Source organism: Lentinus tigrinus (genome assembly GCF_003813185.1).
Source record: "Lentinus tigrinus ALCF2SS1-7 unplaced genomic scaffold L226scaffold_1, whole genome shotgun sequence".
NCBI classification, from domain to species: Eukaryota; Fungi; Basidiomycota; class Agaricomycetes; order Polyporales; family Polyporaceae; genus Lentinus; species Lentinus tigrinus.
The window spans coordinates 1,163,292-1,178,848 of NW_027137910.1; the positions used below are offsets into that span (position 1 = coordinate 1,163,292).

General features: G+C 55.5%; 8 protein-coding genes across 8 annotated transcripts; 4 read left to right on the forward strand and 4 right to left on the reverse strand.

The window, feature by feature from the left end:
- Window positions 1-241: 241 nt before the first annotated feature.
- On the reverse strand, window positions 242-1,942 carry L226DRAFT_564614 (uncharacterized protein; the record flags this gene model as incomplete). The annotated part of the gene is made up of 8 exons (XM_067683665.1): window positions 242-541; window positions 644-971; window positions 1,046-1,124; window positions 1,189-1,366; window positions 1,421-1,484; window positions 1,539-1,637; window positions 1,697-1,731; window positions 1,784-1,942. The coding sequence occupies 8 exons, from the start codon at window positions 1,940-1,942 to the stop codon at window positions 242-244; spliced, it is 1,242 nt and encodes a 413-aa protein (XP_067542546.1).
- An 82-nt stretch (window positions 1,943-2,024) lies between these two features.
- Window positions 2,025-3,476, forward strand: L226DRAFT_528186 (uncharacterized protein). Its single transcript, XM_067679290.1, has 5 exons — window positions 2,025-2,204; window positions 2,257-2,382; window positions 2,449-2,548; window positions 2,628-2,907; window positions 2,984-3,476. Exons 1-5 carry the CDS (start codon window positions 2,202-2,204, stop codon window positions 3,108-3,110), a joined length of 636 nt encoding a protein of 211 aa, XP_067542547.1. The 5' UTR covers window positions 2,025-2,201; the 3' UTR covers window positions 3,111-3,476.
- Window positions 3,477-3,770: 294 nt separating this feature from the next.
- On the reverse strand, window positions 3,771-6,508 carry L226DRAFT_12884 (uncharacterized protein). The gene is made up of 3 exons (XM_067672245.1): window positions 6,096-6,508; window positions 5,810-6,043; window positions 3,771-5,750 (listed from the first exon to the last, which is right to left on the reverse strand). Exons 1-3 carry the CDS (start codon window positions 6,357-6,359, stop codon window positions 3,795-3,797), a joined length of 2,454 nt encoding a protein of 817 aa, XP_067542548.1. The 5' UTR covers window positions 6,360-6,508; the 3' UTR covers window positions 3,771-3,794.
- A 119-nt stretch (window positions 6,509-6,627) lies between these two features.
- Window positions 6,628-8,344, forward strand: L226DRAFT_607190 (uncharacterized protein). The gene is made up of 4 exons (XM_067685754.1): window positions 6,628-6,727; window positions 6,774-6,798; window positions 6,853-8,068; window positions 8,126-8,344. The coding sequence occupies exons 1-3, from the start codon at window positions 6,662-6,664 to the stop codon at window positions 7,935-7,937; spliced, it is 1,176 nt and encodes a 391-aa protein (XP_067542549.1). The 5' UTR covers window positions 6,628-6,661; the 3' UTR covers window positions 7,938-8,068; window positions 8,126-8,344.
- L226DRAFT_528189 (TPR-like protein) lies at window positions 7,896-9,203 on the reverse strand. The gene is made up of 6 exons (XM_067679291.1): window positions 8,998-9,203; window positions 8,605-8,931; window positions 8,512-8,548; window positions 8,345-8,443; window positions 8,127-8,280; window positions 7,896-8,069 (listed from the first exon to the last, which is right to left on the reverse strand). The coding sequence occupies exons 1-6, from the start codon at window positions 9,100-9,102 to the stop codon at window positions 7,973-7,975; spliced, it is 819 nt and encodes a 272-aa protein (XP_067542550.1). The 5' UTR covers window positions 9,103-9,203; the 3' UTR covers window positions 7,896-7,972.
- Window positions 9,204-9,433: 230 nt separating this feature from the next.
- On the forward strand, window positions 9,434-10,538 carry L226DRAFT_564619 (NAD(P)-binding protein; the record flags this gene model as incomplete). Its single annotated transcript, XM_067683666.1, has 6 exons — window positions 9,434-9,688; window positions 9,744-9,819; window positions 9,887-9,969; window positions 10,026-10,195; window positions 10,249-10,274; window positions 10,336-10,538. The coding sequence occupies 6 exons, from the start codon at window positions 9,434-9,436 to the stop codon at window positions 10,536-10,538; spliced, it is 813 nt and encodes a 270-aa protein (XP_067542551.1).
- Window positions 10,539-10,901: 363 nt separating this feature from the next.
- L226DRAFT_578127 (NAD(P)-binding protein) lies at window positions 10,902-12,080 on the forward strand (the record flags this gene model as incomplete). The annotated part of the gene is made up of 6 exons (XM_067685530.1): window positions 10,902-11,150; window positions 11,208-11,283; window positions 11,338-11,420; window positions 11,483-11,652; window positions 11,709-11,734; window positions 11,795-12,080. The coding sequence occupies 6 exons, from the start codon at window positions 10,902-10,904 to the stop codon at window positions 11,974-11,976; spliced, it is 786 nt and encodes a 261-aa protein (XP_067542552.1). The 3' UTR covers window positions 11,977-12,080.
- On the reverse strand, window positions 12,004-15,553 carry L226DRAFT_607194 (uncharacterized protein). Its single transcript, XM_067685755.1, has 13 exons — window positions 15,373-15,553; window positions 15,204-15,308; window positions 15,046-15,153; window positions 14,880-14,981; window positions 14,708-14,815; window positions 14,432-14,653; window positions 14,133-14,375; window positions 13,951-14,076; window positions 13,758-13,895; window positions 13,634-13,696; window positions 13,497-13,576; window positions 12,911-13,439; window positions 12,004-12,856 (listed from the first exon to the last, which is right to left on the reverse strand). Exons 1-13 carry the CDS (start codon window positions 15,463-15,465, stop codon window positions 12,185-12,187), a joined length of 2,589 nt encoding a protein of 862 aa, XP_067542553.1. The 5' UTR covers window positions 15,466-15,553; the 3' UTR covers window positions 12,004-12,184.
- Between the last annotated feature and the right edge of the window lie 4 nt (window positions 15,554-15,557).

A 15,557-nucleotide genomic window follows, 5' to 3' on the forward strand; every position in this document is an offset into this window, starting at 1 on the left:
ACTACAAGCCCCGGACTATCCTCACTCTATCTGTTCGCTTCATTGCCCTATTGCCTAATACTTCCTTGGCTATCTTAGTATTTAGTATTCCATTGGCCGCGTCGACCGCGTAGCCCTGTTGTATCTTGTCTACCTTTGCAATCTCATCGCATTTCGTTGCTATAATGTCAATGGCTGGTTGAACAGATGAACGTAACGTAACATACATGGACAGATCTAAGCGCAGCAACATGAGACCCCATTAATCAGACAACGATACTTCCTCATCTAGATGAGCTCGCCCAGCCTCTTGGTCTATGCGATCCCCGGGCAGTAAGGCCGACTCTTCAGTCTTGCGCTCCTCCTCCAGACCGAGAGCCAGGAAACTGGAAACAACAATCAACGCCCCAAACACCACCTGGGCTTTCGCCGGGCGGCCTAGGAAGAAGTCTCCCAGGACCGCTAAGGGCATCGTCAGACTCAGCCCCACGGTGACAACAAGTGGCGTGGTCTTCAACATTGCTATCACGTAAATATAGTCGCTCGACAATGTTATCGCCATCTGCGATCCAAGGCCGAAAGGGGGGCATCAGCATGCGGAAGCGGCGGGCACGGTGCGTGTGGGGGCGTGAGGGGGTGGCGGAGTAGGGCTTAGAACACATACGTTAATTAGGAGCGCCACTACAGCCTTGCTCGTATGCGGCAGTTCAAGCCGTTCCACTCCCGTTAGATGGAGGACGACACCGATCGGCCAGCACCCCAGGATGTTGAACAGACCGACAAATCCGAAGAACAGTTGCATGTCTATCCGGGACTCGGAGCGGATCCGGACCTTGAGGAGGGTCACGTAGAACGCGTAACCCAGCGCCGAAAGCAGCGCGAGCGCATCGCCTATGATTGGCATAGATGGCAGATGCGACATGCCCGTGCTGGGCTCCGACTGCTGCGGCTGCGACGAGTCAGAGAGCGAAACCAGAACCACCCCGACAAAGCTAGACAACAAATGGAGGCCCGACGTGAGCACATGTATATTGCGGCAAAAATCCTGAACGACATTGCCACAAACCTGGTGAACACAGCGCCAATCTTCATTAACGTCAGGCTCTCGACCCTAAATATGCGCCCTATGCCTAAAGTGAAGAAACCTGCCGGTGATGGGATGCATTGGAATATGGTTCCATGGCGGCGCCGTGAGACAAATACACTCACCGCTCATGCTGGAGAGAATGGTCGCGCTAGCGACGCTCGTGTAGTCAAGCGACGCATTCAAGGTCCAATTGGCGATGAACCACAGTAGACAGAACACAGCCGCGAGCTGGGCGGTCTCGTGGGGAGTTAAAGGCTTGTCATCTCCGAGGGCCGTTTCTGAATCCTCGGTCCGAGAAGTCTGGTGAGAGCCCGGTGAAAAGACGTCCGCGGGGCGATGAACGTGGACACGTACCGCATTACCCAACGTCTCGGCAGCGTCGATATCAGTCATGAGAGGCTCGTACCCAGCCCTGGAGCTGCGAACTCAGACTAGTCAATGATATGTAGCGTAACGAGTTGAGATAACCTACCCACGGCCTTGAGCATTCTCATGACTCCGATTCCACGCCTTACGGATGACGAAGGGTAGAAGGTATAGTGCGAAAGCACTCGTGTTGAGATATGTTACGCTATGGGCGGTGCTTCGGCGTGAACAGGGTTCAGACTGCAAGGGAGCACGGAAACATACAGGAACGGCTTTTCATAACCATCCTCGTACAGATCCTGGAGCAAGGTTTGGGGTGCATGTCTGGCGAACATGCGAAGTACGACGCACCTGCGTGACGAAGTTGGACGAGGTCCAGAGGATGACAACACATAGCAACAAGAGGATGCCGATGATGTAGTCCCTCCGGCTCTTCATCTGGGACTGAGCTCTCGACTGCGACTTGGCCCGAGACCGGGAACGAGGAGGGGGAGACGATGTCCTGTCCATGGGGAAGCAGAGCACAACTTATGCAGTGCGCATTGCTGGTGACCGTGTACGAATCAGCAGGCGGGACCCTGGTGAGGGTGAGGAGAGCAGCACAAGACCTGAGCCTTGCGGACGACGAGAGGGAAGCCTGGGAGTCCAAGCGAAGCACGTCATTTCTGTTCGCAGCCACAGCTTTCCCTATCTTGTCTGCAACGCTCATCTCATCTCAGTCTCAGTCTGCCTCAGGCTTTGCTCCGCAGCTGTTTACCTCTCTTATAACATGGTGAGCAGAACCGTCCATGTGAACAACGCAATGCCTGAATCTCGGAAGACAGCCCAAGGAAAAGCGCAGGCGCAGCGGAGCCCACGAACAGTCTGTCCGGCTTCCGGCCAAACGTCAATTTGCCGTCCAAGACAACGCTGTCGAGCATGTCGTCGTCGGTGACCAGATTGAGAAACCCGTGCGTATTCTCTCGTCTGCGCAGAGTCTAGCACGGATCCTCATCATTCCATCTCGCTCTGCGCAGGCTCCGGAGATCCTAGCAGACATTGCTGCGGATGAAGAGCCCCGCCCATCGCTGAAGAAAAAGGAAAAACTGGCTCTGAAACATGAGCTATTCATACAGCGTGAGTTCCTGTTCCAAACACCCGCCTGCAATGTCTTCAGGGTCTGACACGCTCAATCTTCCTGCGCGCCCGCGCACAGGCTTGGAGCAATCCCGGTCTCCGTACTCCAAGTCCCACGAACGCCGTCTGAAGCGTAAGGCGCGAGAACAGGTCGCGGGCGGCATGAGCGACATCCAAGCGGCCATCTCCGCCGTAGAGGACGCCATCCCCGTCGCGGTCCAAAACTCGGTCGTCGCAGATCTCGACGCCGAAGCAGGAGGGCCCGATGTATCGCAGCCGAAAAGGGTCAAGCCCAAGCCTGGGCAGATAGGGGAGGGAAAGGGCGCGCCGCTCACGAAGAACCAGCGCAAACGTGCACTGTGAGTGAAAAAGTTCCCTCGCTTGCTTTGGTTGTGCGGCAGGGCGGGGAAGCTCACGTCGCGCCGGTTCTTGCAGTCAGGTTGAGCGCATGCGCATACCGCTGATCCTTGCCACCCCGGAGTTTGCTGCGAATCCATTCCAGACCATCCGTACGCACGCTCAAAATACGCTCCTGAAACACGAGCCCCCTCACGCGGCATGAACGAGACCCGAGCGACGTCGCATGTAACCTTCGAGGACGTCCGGGACAGAGAGACTATCAAACGACTTCGAATGAAGGTCAACAGCGACTTGCGGTCTCCAATGTCTGCACGCATTTAATTCCGTCTGCCATCGGGTCGCTTTTAGTCCATCCTTCCAGGTCCCTTTTTCCATGCGAGGGCCGTATACCGAAATGTATTTACACCCTATCTCACCGGTGCCGAACGCACCCTGAGGTCAGTATATCTGTTGGGCGGCGATGCATGTATTATTTACACTAGAGGGCATGTTGTATGTTACGGGTATGGATGTTGTCAAAAAAGTAGAGCTAATGTCATAGTAATGCACAGTAACAAACTCGTGAAGACCGTGGAAAGCGTCAGCGCATACATAAACGTCGTATATCGAGTGGTGATGGTATAGGTATAACACGCTGGGGTGATATGTAACGGTGATGGGTACCCAGAGCCAAAGTGCCAAATCAATATCTAAGGAGTTGCAAGAGTTGCAAGTGGTTCCAATCCGAGAGATTCCAGAGCTATCGCTTCCATCCCGATCCCCAATCCTCAGGGTATCAGGGTTACCGCTATCCTACTCACCTTCTCAGCACAACGGCTTTCGTCTAGAAAAACAGTAGTGTCGCATCCAGGGATACACGTCTTCGGCTTCGGCTTCGGGTTCATCGTCAGTCATCATCGCCTTCCCCCTTGCTCATCCCCGCACTCCAGACTGTGCTGCCGCTCCCGCTGCGACGGCTGCTTCGCCTATCCCCACTGCGGCGCACGATTTCAGTGAAGCCCCCAGGTGAGCCCTTCGCGATCTCCACGCTCAATTGGCGCTCGTGTGCATCGAGAGCTGCGATCGCGCTCTCCGCCTCAGCCTGCTCGAGTGCCTCTTGTGTGAGGTTCGGTGTGCCTCCCAGCGCGGGCGACGAGTGAACCGAGGACGCGTCCGAGTTCGTGCGGCGGAAGAACGAGAATCGCGACGACGTCGCGGGCGTCATGGGCACGGCAGTCCCAGGAGTGACCGTGCTCGCAGTGGCGGGTGTCCGCAGGACTTCCGCTCCACCCGCGGGAGAAGAGTAGGACTTGCCCATGGACGGCATCGCCGGAGATGCAGGTTTCTCGATGCCCATGAGCTTCATCGTCGCGTGCAGTCGCTCGCGCTCGCGCCGGTCCTCCTCGTCCTCCTGGGTGTCGAGCTTCCGCGCGTTGGCGACAACCGAGGGAGCGCCTGCCTTAAGGGTGAGGGGGCGCAGCTCCGGCTTCTTCTCAGGTGCGCCTCCGCCGAACATAGAGAACTTGCTCCAGTCGAACGAAAGCGAGCGCCGGGACTGGCGCGGGTTGGGTGCGGGCGCAGGTGGGCTGTTGTTCGCAGACTTCGCAGCCGCAGCCGCGGCACGGATGTCGTCGAACGTGGTAAGACGTTCCTGCGGAGGACTAGAAACAGAACCGCTGTTAGATGACAACGAGGAGAATATCGCTGACTGCGGGCGGGTCTTCTTCGGGGGCGGGCCCACGGCAGGAGACTTGGGGATGTCGCTGAAGGTGGTGAACTTGGCGGACTGCGGTGGCGGAGAAGCAGCCTTGTCGTAGTCCACTGCAAGCACATGCTCGAAGCCTTCCTGCGAGATGATGCGGTCGATGATCTTCGAAGCGTAGAGTGACAAGGCCTTGTTGGCGTCCTTGAGGTTCTTGACCTCGCTCCTGAGGATCTCGAGGTCGTCCGGTGAGCGAGATGCCTCCGCACCTTCCGACATGGCAGATACCTTGCGGTCGGTGCTCTTCCTCCCGCGCTTCCCCTTGTTGTTAAGGATGGAACGATCCGTGTCCAGAGATGCACGGCCCTCCACAAGGTCCTTGTTCTCTGCACGACCAAGCTCCGCGGCCAAGTCCAAGCCGGGTCCAGTAACGCCGATATTAGCCAGAGACTCGCCACGCGGCGCTGGAGAGCGAGAAGACGTCTGCGAAGTGGTGCGCCGGCGGCCACCCCTGCGCGGTGCCTTCGCAGGAGATTCTGTGTCTGCGAGTTCGCGATCCGGCTGGTCTTGCTGGAACTCGGGGTCGAGCATAGGCTCCGGCTCCTGCACGCGTTCATCACGCTCGTCCACGGGATCGAGGACGCTGCGGCTCGTGTTCCGGCTGAGAAGGCTCTCCGCGTCCCGGTTGTCATCATCGTCGCCTGCCTCGCTGCTGTCGCTTGGCTCGGTGACGCTCGTGCCACCCATGCGGAGAATGTCGAACTGCCCATTGAGCGTCTTCTCGCGAAGAAGAATGTTGTATGATTCGTTCTCCTCTTGCAGCTCGTTGTTGACGCGCTTGAGATCGTGAAGTTGCGTCTGGAGGAGAGCGAGAGTCGATTGTAAGGAGTTGTATGAGATGGAAAGGGTGGAAAGTTCTAAGCGGAGGGCTGTCATTTCGGCAGGCTCCTGTTCAGGATCGTTGAGATCTTGCTTTTCGGCGGGTGGCGTTTCGACAGGTTGCTCCTCTACGTCCGTTTCGGACTCGGCAACGGAGACCACAGATGGGGATGTAAGTACAGGTGGAGGCTGCTTGCGGGCCTGTGTGAGCGATTGAATGCGGGACTTGAGGTGTTGTTCGTTGTCGTAGAATGCCTGGCGCTCCGCCTCGAATGTGGTTGTCTGCGCGACGATTTTGTCAATACAACGACAGAGGGGATGACAGAAGCACGCAGACTGACCTGCTCGTTGTACCGCCGTTGGAGGTCGCGCTTTTCTTTCTCTAGGTCGCGCACCTGTGTACGGAGCTTCTCCATGACCTCCAAACGAGCAGCCATCTCCTCCTCCATGCGGCTCTGGTCGGCATAGAGCTCCTGGAGACGGGTCTCCGCGGCATTGAGCGACGATGTGAGATTGTTATTTTCGGAAGTGAGTTGTGTGATGGTCTGCTCCTTGTCTTGCAGTTGTACGAGGAGCTTCAGATGGAGATTAGATAGGGTTCTGTGAGCTGGTTCGCATCGAACATACCTTCTCCTTCTGCTCCGTTTCCTCCTTGAGCGAGGCTGACAGCGACTCGCGTGTCTCACCGTTAACTACCGGCGACGGCGTGGTAGCCTTCACAGACCCTCTCCGGGACCCGGGAGAGCTAAGAGAAGCAGAGGCACGTGCATTAGCAGCTGAGCGAGCAGTAGCACCCTTGGCAATGGAAGACGGGGGAGAAGTCGAGCTGGAAAGCGAAGGGGGCGATCGTCGCGAGGCAGGGGTAGGTCGTGCAGGTGCGGTGGTGGCCATAATGGGAAATCGTTACAAAGATGGGATTTAGAATCGTTGAGAGCGCGTCGGACAGCCCAGCCGTCTCGTGTTGCGGATGTCGGGGAGCGGGTGAGCTGGCGGGAGGCGGGGGACGGGGAGTGGTCGTTAAGTCTACAACTGCCTCCCTTGATTTGGCCAGAAACAATCACGTCCTAAGCGTCTATCCCACGTGGAGGCCGATCAGCCACGCCACAAACGCGACCTGGACGCGTTTGGTCTCTGTTCTCTGCTGCCAGGTCCTCTGCTCCAGCGACCAGATCGCAACCAGTTCAGATGCCCATATGGCAGACAGCGCAACAACCGCTGCATCTCTTCTCGCCGAGATTCCATCCGAATCGCTGCAGAGCGTGCGTGCCAGCTTCTCGTCACTGCCTCGGCTGACACTGCTCGCAGTTCCTGGCGACCGTCAGACGCGAATGTAAGTCCTGACGCCGCAAGCTGACGCGTACCTTCAGTACTCACGGCGGCCCAGCGGTCGCCGCGGGATCGACCTTTATCCCTGTTCTCGACGCACATCTATCCTCGGTCAATTCTCGACGGGCCTCCCACAATTGGCCTCTTAACCAAGGAGATGTCCTGGAGATCCAAGGACCAGCCACGAGCGGCAAGACGCATCTGCTCTATCATCTGCTCGTAACCTGCTTGATGCCTCGCAGCTACAATGGCAAAGAACTCGGCGGCTGGGGCAAAGCTGCTGTCTTCTTCGACACAGACGGCAAGCTCAACATCTCCAGGTTGTACACGCTGCTTCTCTCGCGGATGCGCCGCCTCATTGGCTCGGAAGACATCACAGATGCAAGCGTGCCGTTGGAGGATGTCGCATCTCAGCGTCTGGAGAACCTGCACATCTTCCGACCGACCTCCTCAGTACAGCTCGCAATAAACCTCCTCCACCTGCCGAAGTATCATGCCACGGAGCCACGATTGCGAGACAAGGAGATTGGCCTTCTTGTCATCGACTCATTGAGCGCGTTTTACTGGAGAGACCGATATACGCTCGAGCAACTTCGCGAGGCAGCAGACGGTACCGCCCAGGGCCTTCCACCGAACCCTCTTCACCACGTTCTCAGAGCGCTCCAACGGTTCCGGACCTCCCACAGGCCCGTCATACTACTTGCGAACTGGGGTCTCAACGCTCTCGCAAAGCCATCTCCTGCAGGAGAACCCGCCTCTCCTTTTTACCGGCAACATCTGTATCCCTTCCCAGCTCCCTTCGAGCCTCACGGCGCGCACGAAGCGATGCTGAACATCGAGAACTCGCAGCGACGCTCAGCCAGCGTTGATGCTCGGTCAGACACATCTAGCACTGCTCAACGCAGCATGGAGACTACTCTTCCGCTCCATCACCACATCACCTTACAGTCATCACCCATCGACCCTTTTCCGGCGTCATACTCGTTAGCGGATGCCGCCAGTCAGGAGCACATGCGCGCCGTCTTGGTGAACAAGGGCGAGGTACGGGGCCTCGTCCGGACACCGGGAGACAACAACGTTGTGGAGTTTACGTTTAGGATCGGGGAAGATGAGATACTTGTTCAGCCGGACAAAGAGACGTAACTCGCTGATTCGAGTCGAGTCGTACTACGAACGACCTACGTCGGATTCTGCACGAAATTCATCGAGTACCCGCCTTGGCCGTTTGGAACAAACTGGAAGTTATTGGTGGAGAGACCAAAGTTTCCTGAATGGTGAGTAGTGAGTCTTCGGTACACGTCCCCATGCTAATGTCACGGTTCCTTACCAAGGATACTATTGCCGAGACCTTTCAGCTTGTCGAGCATCTCTGTGGTTTCGCGCTTCTGCGCGGCCTCTACACGCGGCCCTAGAACCGCCAGTGAACGCCGGATATTGACGACGTCTGGCGATGTTGGCGGTAGTAGTTCCAGAAGTGTCTTGTAGTCTATCGTCCAGTTGCGAGTCTATTCGATGGGAAGCTGTAGTCAAGATGAAATGCGGAGACTGACCTTCCTGCGCGCCGGATAACGAGGACCATGAGTTGATCTCTTCGTTGGCGCTGGCTCGTCTCTGCAGTGCCTTGATATACTTTGGATCATCCTTGAGAGCTGTGGTATGGAGGAGAGTCTGTTCTTTCAGCTCGCGTTCGAACGTCTTCTGTGTAAGTGAGACTTGCCTTCTGTACATGCTGCGACAACCTCTTTGTGCTCTCCCTGCGAAGAGGCGGCTTTAGCGGATGTTCCTTGTTAGCGTGTGGAACGGGCCCTACCAGTTTCATGTAACATGCTCCGATGTTAGCATTGAGAATCGCTCGCGCCTTCGCGCACTCGATCTCAACTTCGGTCAGAGGCGCTTGAGCGTCTAGGGTATCTGGCTGGGTGGAGCTCTCTGCAGGACTGTCGTCCTTGGGACGGCTATCTTCCAAGTCGTCTTCTGTTGGATCAATGTCCTTCTCTTTCCCCTTCGACTGCAATTGCAGCCGGGCAGGGAGATGACCGAGTGCGGACTTGTACGCTGCGAGAGCCTCGTCCCACCTCCGGGCCCGAAAGTGGTCATTTCCCTCCTGCTTCAGCTCTTCCGCGTGACTCAGACAGGTCTGTAGACTACGTATGAGTATCCCTGACTGAGTTGGAGTGGAAGAGATGAGGGAGAGCTGACTCACGCGGACGTCGAGTGGGTCGCGCGTGTTGTCCGCTGCTGATGGGAGTTCCGCATTCTTGGAGGAAGAATCGTCTGCAGATGGCGCAGGTACAGCGTCATCTGCCATTGAATGAGTAAGAGAGCCTAAGAGGTGTCTGAGCGAGCCGATGAAGTCGTGTCGGATCGGCAAGTGCGTTGAGTTGTGTGAATGTGGTATGCCAATTGAAGAGAGGCCTGGCGGCAGGCGGCTGTCGGCTACTCAGATGTAGTATACTTACCCAATCAGGCCGAACGTCATCGATACATCGCTTGCGCAGATCTCCCACCCACCGGCGTTGTACGGTCGAGGAGGGTCGAGGACGCCACAATACCCACGTTCTGATGGGCAGTATATATGCGTGCGTGGAATATGTTTTACCGTTCACCAAGGACCCATCCTCACATCGATATCTCTACTCATGACAAACATCAAAGACGCCAAATGTGTCCTTGTCATTGGGGCTACCGCTGGCATAGGTCGTGCTCTGGCCCTCGCAATCCATGACTTGGACAGTAAACCCACCGTCATCGCCGCTGGTCGCCGTCAGGAACGACTCGATGAGCTCGCTGCCAAAAGCGGAGACTCCCGCATCAAGACGGTACAGGTTGATATCAACACCACTTACGACAAGCTGAAGCAGTTCGTCGACGATCTCACGGGGAGGTATCCCGATGTAAGTGTGTTCAGATGTCTTCGCGACACGTGTCGGACGCTGATAATCATTCAAGGTGGATGCTGTTGTGCTCTCGTCTGGCATACAGCATATCTTTGACTTCGAGAAGCCCGAGAGCATCGATGTTAACAGTGAGTACATAGGTTTCCTATATTCTCTTTGCCCCACGCTACGTGCGTGCTTATGTTTATGCTCTAGAAATCGCCGACGAGTTCAATACGAACTACGTTGCGATCGTCAACCTCATACTGCTCTTCCTCCCACACTTTCTCAAGCTCAACGTAAGTATTCTCTCTGTAGCCTCAGCCTTGATCAGAAGAGCTCAGTCACGGCGCAGGCTGCGGGTCGTCCATCCTTTATCATACCCATCACCTCTAGTCTCGCAATCGTCCCGAGGCCAACCGTTCCAAACTATTGTGCCACAAAGGCTGCACTGCACAGCTTCAGCCTCTCGCTGCGTGCCCAGCTTGCACACACGAACGTTCGTGTGGTCGAGATCTTGCCTCCGTGAGTGATTGGACCGTTAGCATCCTCAGTCTGATCTGATATGTGCTCCATAGCCTTGTCGAGTCGGAACTCCACGACCGTGAGTACTAGCGGCCTGGCTACATGTCGTCTCGGCGCCGACTTATTTGTACGCTTCATAGATCAAGGCACTACCCCCGCTCTCTCCATCTTCTGGATGCCACTCGACCAATTCACCAAGCTCACGATCGAGGGCCTCGTGCGTGGCGATCCAGAAGTCGTGGTTGGGATGGCTGCCGCGGTCCTGCAAAGGTACGAGAAGGGCAAGCGTGAGGCAGTCGAACAGATCTATGTGCGTGGAGACCCGGCCTTCCCACCCTCTTAGTACGTTGCTATAAAACTACGAGATGCGTCCTAGAGTGTGTACTGCGATGTTGAGCCCCAGGACAGGCTACATGCACGCACATGAATGTGACGAGTTGTACGTGTCAATGTTGGGTGGAGGCGTCCCAAGGACCTGCATCACTGGCTCTCCGACAAACAATGTCACACGGCGCGGTTATGGATATCGATACCACCATACGTGCATAAGCAGCCCGGAGGCGCCCATCGCACAATGCGTCATAGGGTACGCGTTACGATGACATGCGAAGAGGTCGACTCAGAGTGGACTCCGCATATATAGACCCACCGTGGGCATCCTTTTCCCGCATTCTCCTAGGTCCCTTTCTCTCACTTCATTCACATCATGACAGGCATCAAGGACGCGAAGTGTGTGCTCGTCGTAGGTGCGACAGCAGGCATCGGTCGGGCACTTGCGCTCGCAATACACGACCTCGACAACAACCCCACCGTAATCGTCGCTGGTCGTCGCCAGGATCGTCTCGACGAACTCGCGAAGCGGAGGGAGAGGATCCAGACTGCTCGTGTCGACATCAACACCACCCACGACAAGTTGAAGCAATTCGTCGGCGGAGTTCTCTCTGAGCATCCGAACGTTGGCATATCGTGGTTACTACGAGGCCGAACATCAGACTGACATGTCCACGCGTAGCTGGATGCGGTCATTCTGTCTTCGGGTATACAACATATTTTCGACTTCAAGAAACCTGAGACAATCGACTTCAACAGTAAGTCGCGGACTTCGACAGCGTCATGAGGGAACGCTAACGTGTTAAGTCCAGAAATCGACGACGAGTTCAATACAAACTACGTCGCCGTCCTGAAACTGATCGTGCTATTCCTCCCACATTTCCTCAAGCTAAGCGTGCGTCCATATTGACTCCTCTGAGTCTTCTGACTCTCTAGTGACCTCATCATGCTGGCTAGGCTGAAGGTCGCCCGTCGTTCATCATCCCGATCACCTCCGGCCTAGCTATTCAGCCCAAAGCGGATGTCCCTAATTATTGTGCCACCAAAGCGGCATTGCACAGTCTTGACCTCTCGTTGCGCGCTCAGCTGGCCGATACGCAGGTCCGCGTCATAGAGATCCTGCCTCCGTGAGTTCATGATGATGAGTACTACTATGCAGTCAACTAATGTAGTTCATCATCAGATTGGTCGAGTCCGAGCTCCACGATCGTATGTTTGCATCCGAACACACGCTGCCTACAACTGAAACATGCACGTCTTTCTATATAGACCAAGGCATGACGCCGAGGCTATCCAAGGTTTGGATGCCTCTCGACGAGTTCACCAAGCAAGTCATGGAGGGCCTTGTTCGCGGTGACCCACAGGTCACGGCGGGCTTCGCGTCTAAGGTCCTCGAGAAGTATGAGAAAGACAAGCGCGAGTCGGTCGAAGAGGCATTCAAGAACAAGTAATCCAATATACCAAGCTAAAGTGCAATTACGAGCAGCTGTGGCAGTATGTACAGTATAGTATTACATGGGTTTCGAGTAACAGTTGTTGGACGGGAATGTATACCAGACGTCAGATGCCAATGACTAAGGCGGACCCGGGCGTAGCAAAGCATGTACACGAACAGCAGCAGAGCGAGATAGCAGGATGATGATGAAGTACAAGGAAGCCTTAATCAGCGTACAAGTCGTCATCGTCAGACTCAGACGACAGTCCATCCTCCACTTCTCTCTCCTCGTCAGAACCAGGCTTCGAATGCGGCGATCTCCCGCCTGGGATGCGCAGTTTGATGAGGCCGCCTGACGTCTGCTGCCGAGCGTCGTATCTGGCCTGTCGACTCGGTGAAGACGGAGGCAATACGATTCCCGCACCAGCCATAGAAACGGGGGTAGGAGGTGCCGCTGGGACAGAAGTATCCATCAAGACAGAACCAGAGGAGCTCGATGCCAAGGCTTCCTCGGATGGGACCACCGCGGAAGGGGAGCCTAGTGGCACTGACGGATTATCCTCGTCAACCTTGTCGTCGACCAGTGCCATGGGGATGTCCTCTTCCTTGTCGTCATCTTCGTTGGCTTCGTCCGCAACTTTTCGTCGCTTGGCAACGTTGGGAGGAGCAGGACGCTGCTTGTTCGTGAAGTAGCGACCGTTCGCGTCCACGAGTTCTTGGTAGAAGTCCATATCGAACTTGAGGCACTGGAGACGGACAAGAGGAGCCCGAAGCTCGCCCTGGTTGTACATGGCGAGAACCTGCTGGGTGTTCTTGATCGTGCGCCAGAGTTCCTTGTTCGTGCACTCCCTCGTGTTCTCTTTGTTGAACGTGGTTTCTGAGTATGTTGTTTTTACCTGCGACATGGCCGGTCAGCCGCGTGGTCCGATGCAAGAAGAAGCTCAACGCACCTTCGGGGGCAGAACGCCCCACTCCTCCTTTGTCAATGGATCAACGCGCAGGACGTGGTACCACCCGCAATACAAGAAGAACTTCCCACCACCAACAAACACATGCCGGTACTCGCCCTCGCCGTTAAAGAGCTTGCGGTCTCTCCCTAAGCCGACCTGCATATACCCATGCTGTCCAGGTCCCGGAGGTGACCAAGCGTTGTGGTCCATGTTGGGGCACAGGAACTCGGTGATATCGTACCTGCGCGCAAGGTCGGTTGCGCTGTTCGTGCACCGAACGACGAGGCCCTGAACGGAACCTCCGAGGATGTTGCTCAGCGACTGGCGCGTAAATATCTCGGGCGATTCTCCGTCTGGGAGGTTGACGACCACTGTTGGCAGGCTTGCCAGCACGGCTGCACGTTCTGGTGGGATTGGAGACCCATGTGCAGCCAAGTTCAGTGCAAACCCTTTGTCGTCTTGGGACCAAGAGGCGGCAGTCTTTCCAGCTGCCTTGCGCTTGCGCACTAAGGATGAGCCTGTTTTGTCACTGAAACAGCGCATGTCATTATCTGAAAGCGAGCGAAAGTAGTGCTAATTCACTCACACGGACGGTGGCGGAGAGATGGGCAAACGTTGGCTCTTCACGATGTTGTTCTGAGCGACGGCTTCACGAAGTTTGATAATCTGTCACAAAGCATTAGGAACTGGTCTTTCACGATTCCGAATAAATTTGAAGTCTACCTCGTCATTTTGCTCGCGTTGCTTCCGTTCGAGATCCTCGATCTTACGCGCAGCATTCTGCAGCTGACGGTCCAAAAGAGCTGCTATTTAGCTTGCACGACTGGAACACACGACAAGGACTTACCAATGCGTCGCCCGCTTCGCGCATTTCCCGCTCTTGTATGGCAATTGCATGAGCTGCATCCAATTCCGCCGTATGCCGAGGAAGGAGGTCTTCGACCATGGACTTCCAGGTATCACACTGGATCTCGCTGTTCGTCAACTACATGGCAGCTGAGTTATATGGCGAGTAACACTAGCAGAAGTTGTGATTTTACCTGCGTCTCAGCTGCACGCACATGGGCCTCGAGCTGGGAGATCGTTCCCTTCAGTCGAGTGCTATGGGCTTCCATGGCATTTGTTTCATCGACCCGCTTCTGAAGAGCCTCGTGCAATTGTGTGTTCTGTAGTCTCCTCATCAGTCCAGCATTGCACAGACTCCAGACTCTGATCATCTTACCTCCTTGACGAGTTGCTCCATCTCCTCGGCGCGTTGCAAGCGGAAGTGTTCGTACGATGCCTGTAACTCTGCAAGGTCACCCACCAGTTTGTCACGTTCAACATGTATGTGCTCGAGCTCCTCAGTCTTTACGGCGACTTTGGCTTCGCTGCCGTTAGCGGCTTGGGCTTGGGCTTCATACGACTGGATGAGCTTCTTGTGTGCCTCCTTCAGCTGAGCGATATCAGAGTCACGCTCTTGCAGCTGCGCGAGAGATCTCAGCGGACAATGAACATCGTTAGCCTATCGCTGCGACCGACCTTACTCGCGCATTGGGCGTGCGTTGACTGGAGCAACTCGGATTCCTTTGTGATCATGTCAACGCGAGCCTCAGCGGCATCCATTGCCGTTTTGACCTGCGCCAATTCTTGTTCGAGCGTCACCAGTTTCCCTTCGAGTTCGGCAACCCTCGTCTGCGCAGCAGTATGTTGAGCCACAACGCTCTCGTTCTCCTTTTGGAGTTGCGCGCCGAGATTGTCAGCCTGGATGGAACAACCGGTCAGCATATAGCATGTTCATACAATTGATCTACGTACATCGAGCTTTGAGCGTGTCAGAGCTTCGAGGTGCCGTATATGATATTCCAACAGATGACGAAGCCGCATCACAAGCTTGGCCACCTCCCATGGCTTGCACATCTCAAGCTGTCGGGGCAATGCCATATCAATACCACCCATGTCAGGCAACCAATGAAGAAGCTCATCGTACCTTGCTGATATCAGTGTTTGATTCCGTTGCTACTTGAGCAATGTCGCGAACAATTAAGTCCAACGTCTCCGCAACTTGAAGGATGAACTGAGGACGTATCGACTGCACCTACACATTAGCGCATAATGGATACCTGTGGCAACATCATCCATTACATGATACGCACCTCCAATACGCTGTTGGTTCCGGTATCCTGTAGTCGTGCGCGGTCTTGCAGGGCGAGGCCGAGGAGCTGGTTTTGAAGTAAGGAGAACTCCGTCTTCGATACGACGTACTGTGTTGACGGTATCAAAAGACAAACAGATGATACAGGTGTTGATTTACATTACGAGCGTGGGGATACTCCTTCTGGAGCGTCACACTGTCGCCCACGGCGACTTGCAAGATCTCTGCGTGGTTCATCACCGACATTGGGTGTACGGAGTAGTGCTGAGGGAGGGGGCACATGTATGGGCAAAAGGTTCATCGGTGGCACGGATTCATCAGTACTCACCTCAGTTGCGACGCGTTTCTCCTCTATATGTTGCGCGTTTGCTGCCAGAATACTCGCAAAGTATCTCGCCTGGTCGACGAGGAAATCCTCCATATGGTCTGGCGCGACGCAGAGGCAGATAGCAGCCCGCGAAAATTGACTCGGTAGCCTTACGCGGGAGAAGAGAAGAGACGGGACAGGGAGAC

What these genes read in the sequence shown, in the direction of transcription:
- L226DRAFT_528186 (XM_067679290.1), top strand. An exon ending in ACATGAGCTATTCATACAGC is followed by an intron (nt 2,549 to 2,627) that starts GTGAGTTCCTGT and finishes GCCCGCGCACAG; the next exon opens with GCTTGGAGCAATCCCGGTCT. An exon ending in AACCAGCGCAAACGTGCACT is followed by an intron (nt 2,908 to 2,983) that starts GTGAGTGAAAAA and finishes CGGTTCTTGCAG; the next exon opens with TCAGGTTGAGCGCATGCGCA.
- L226DRAFT_12884 (XM_067672245.1), bottom strand. Translation starts at nt 6,359, where the DNA reads ATGGCCACCACCGCACCTGCACGACCTACCCCTGCCTCGCGACGATCG. An exon ending in AAACGGAGCAGAAGGAGAAG is followed by an intron (nt 6,044 to 6,095) that starts GTATGTTCGATG and finishes CTCCATCTGAAG; the next exon opens with CTCCTCGTACAACTGCAAGA. An exon ending in AACGGCGGTACAACGAGCAG is followed by an intron (nt 5,751 to 5,809) that starts GTCAGTCTGCGT and finishes ATCGTCGCGCAG; the next exon opens with ACAACCACATTCGAGGCGGA.
- L226DRAFT_607190 (XM_067685754.1), top strand. Translation starts at nt 6,662, where the DNA reads ATGGCAGACAGCGCAACAACCGCTGCATCTCTTCTCGCCGAGATTCCA. An exon ending in CATCCGAATCGCTGCAGAGC is followed by an intron (nt 6,728 to 6,773) that starts GTGCGTGCCAGC and finishes CACTGCTCGCAG; the next exon opens with TTCCTGGCGACCGTCAGACG. An exon ending in GGCGACCGTCAGACGCGAAT is followed by an intron (nt 6,799 to 6,852) that starts GTAAGTCCTGAC and finishes ACGGCGGCCCAG; the next exon opens with CGGTCGCCGCGGGATCGACC.
- L226DRAFT_528189 (XM_067679291.1), bottom strand. Translation starts at nt 9,102, where the DNA reads ATGGCAGATGACGCTGTACCTGCGCCATCTGCAGACGATTCTTCCTCC. An exon ending in GCGACCCACTCGACGTCCGC is followed by an intron (nt 8,932 to 8,997) that starts GTGAGTCAGCTC and finishes CGTAGTCTACAG; the next exon opens with ACCTGTCTGAGTCACGCGGA. An exon ending in TGTCGCAGCATGTACAGAAG is followed by an intron (nt 8,444 to 8,511) that starts GCAAGTCTCACT and finishes TCCATACCACAG; the next exon opens with CTCTCAAGGATGATCCAAAG.
- L226DRAFT_607194 (XM_067685755.1), bottom strand. Translation starts at nt 15,465, where the DNA reads ATGGAGGATTTCCTCGTCGACCAGGCGAGATACTTTGCGAGTATTCTG. An exon ending in TGCGTGCAGCTGAGACGCAG is followed by an intron (nt 13,896 to 13,950) that starts GTAAAATCACAA and finishes GCTGCCATGTAG; the next exon opens with TTGACGAACAGCGAGATCCA. An exon ending in AACGCGAGCAAAATGACGAG is followed by an intron (nt 13,577 to 13,633) that starts GTAGACTTCAAA and finishes GCTTTGTGACAG; the next exon opens with ATTATCAAACTTCGTGAAGC.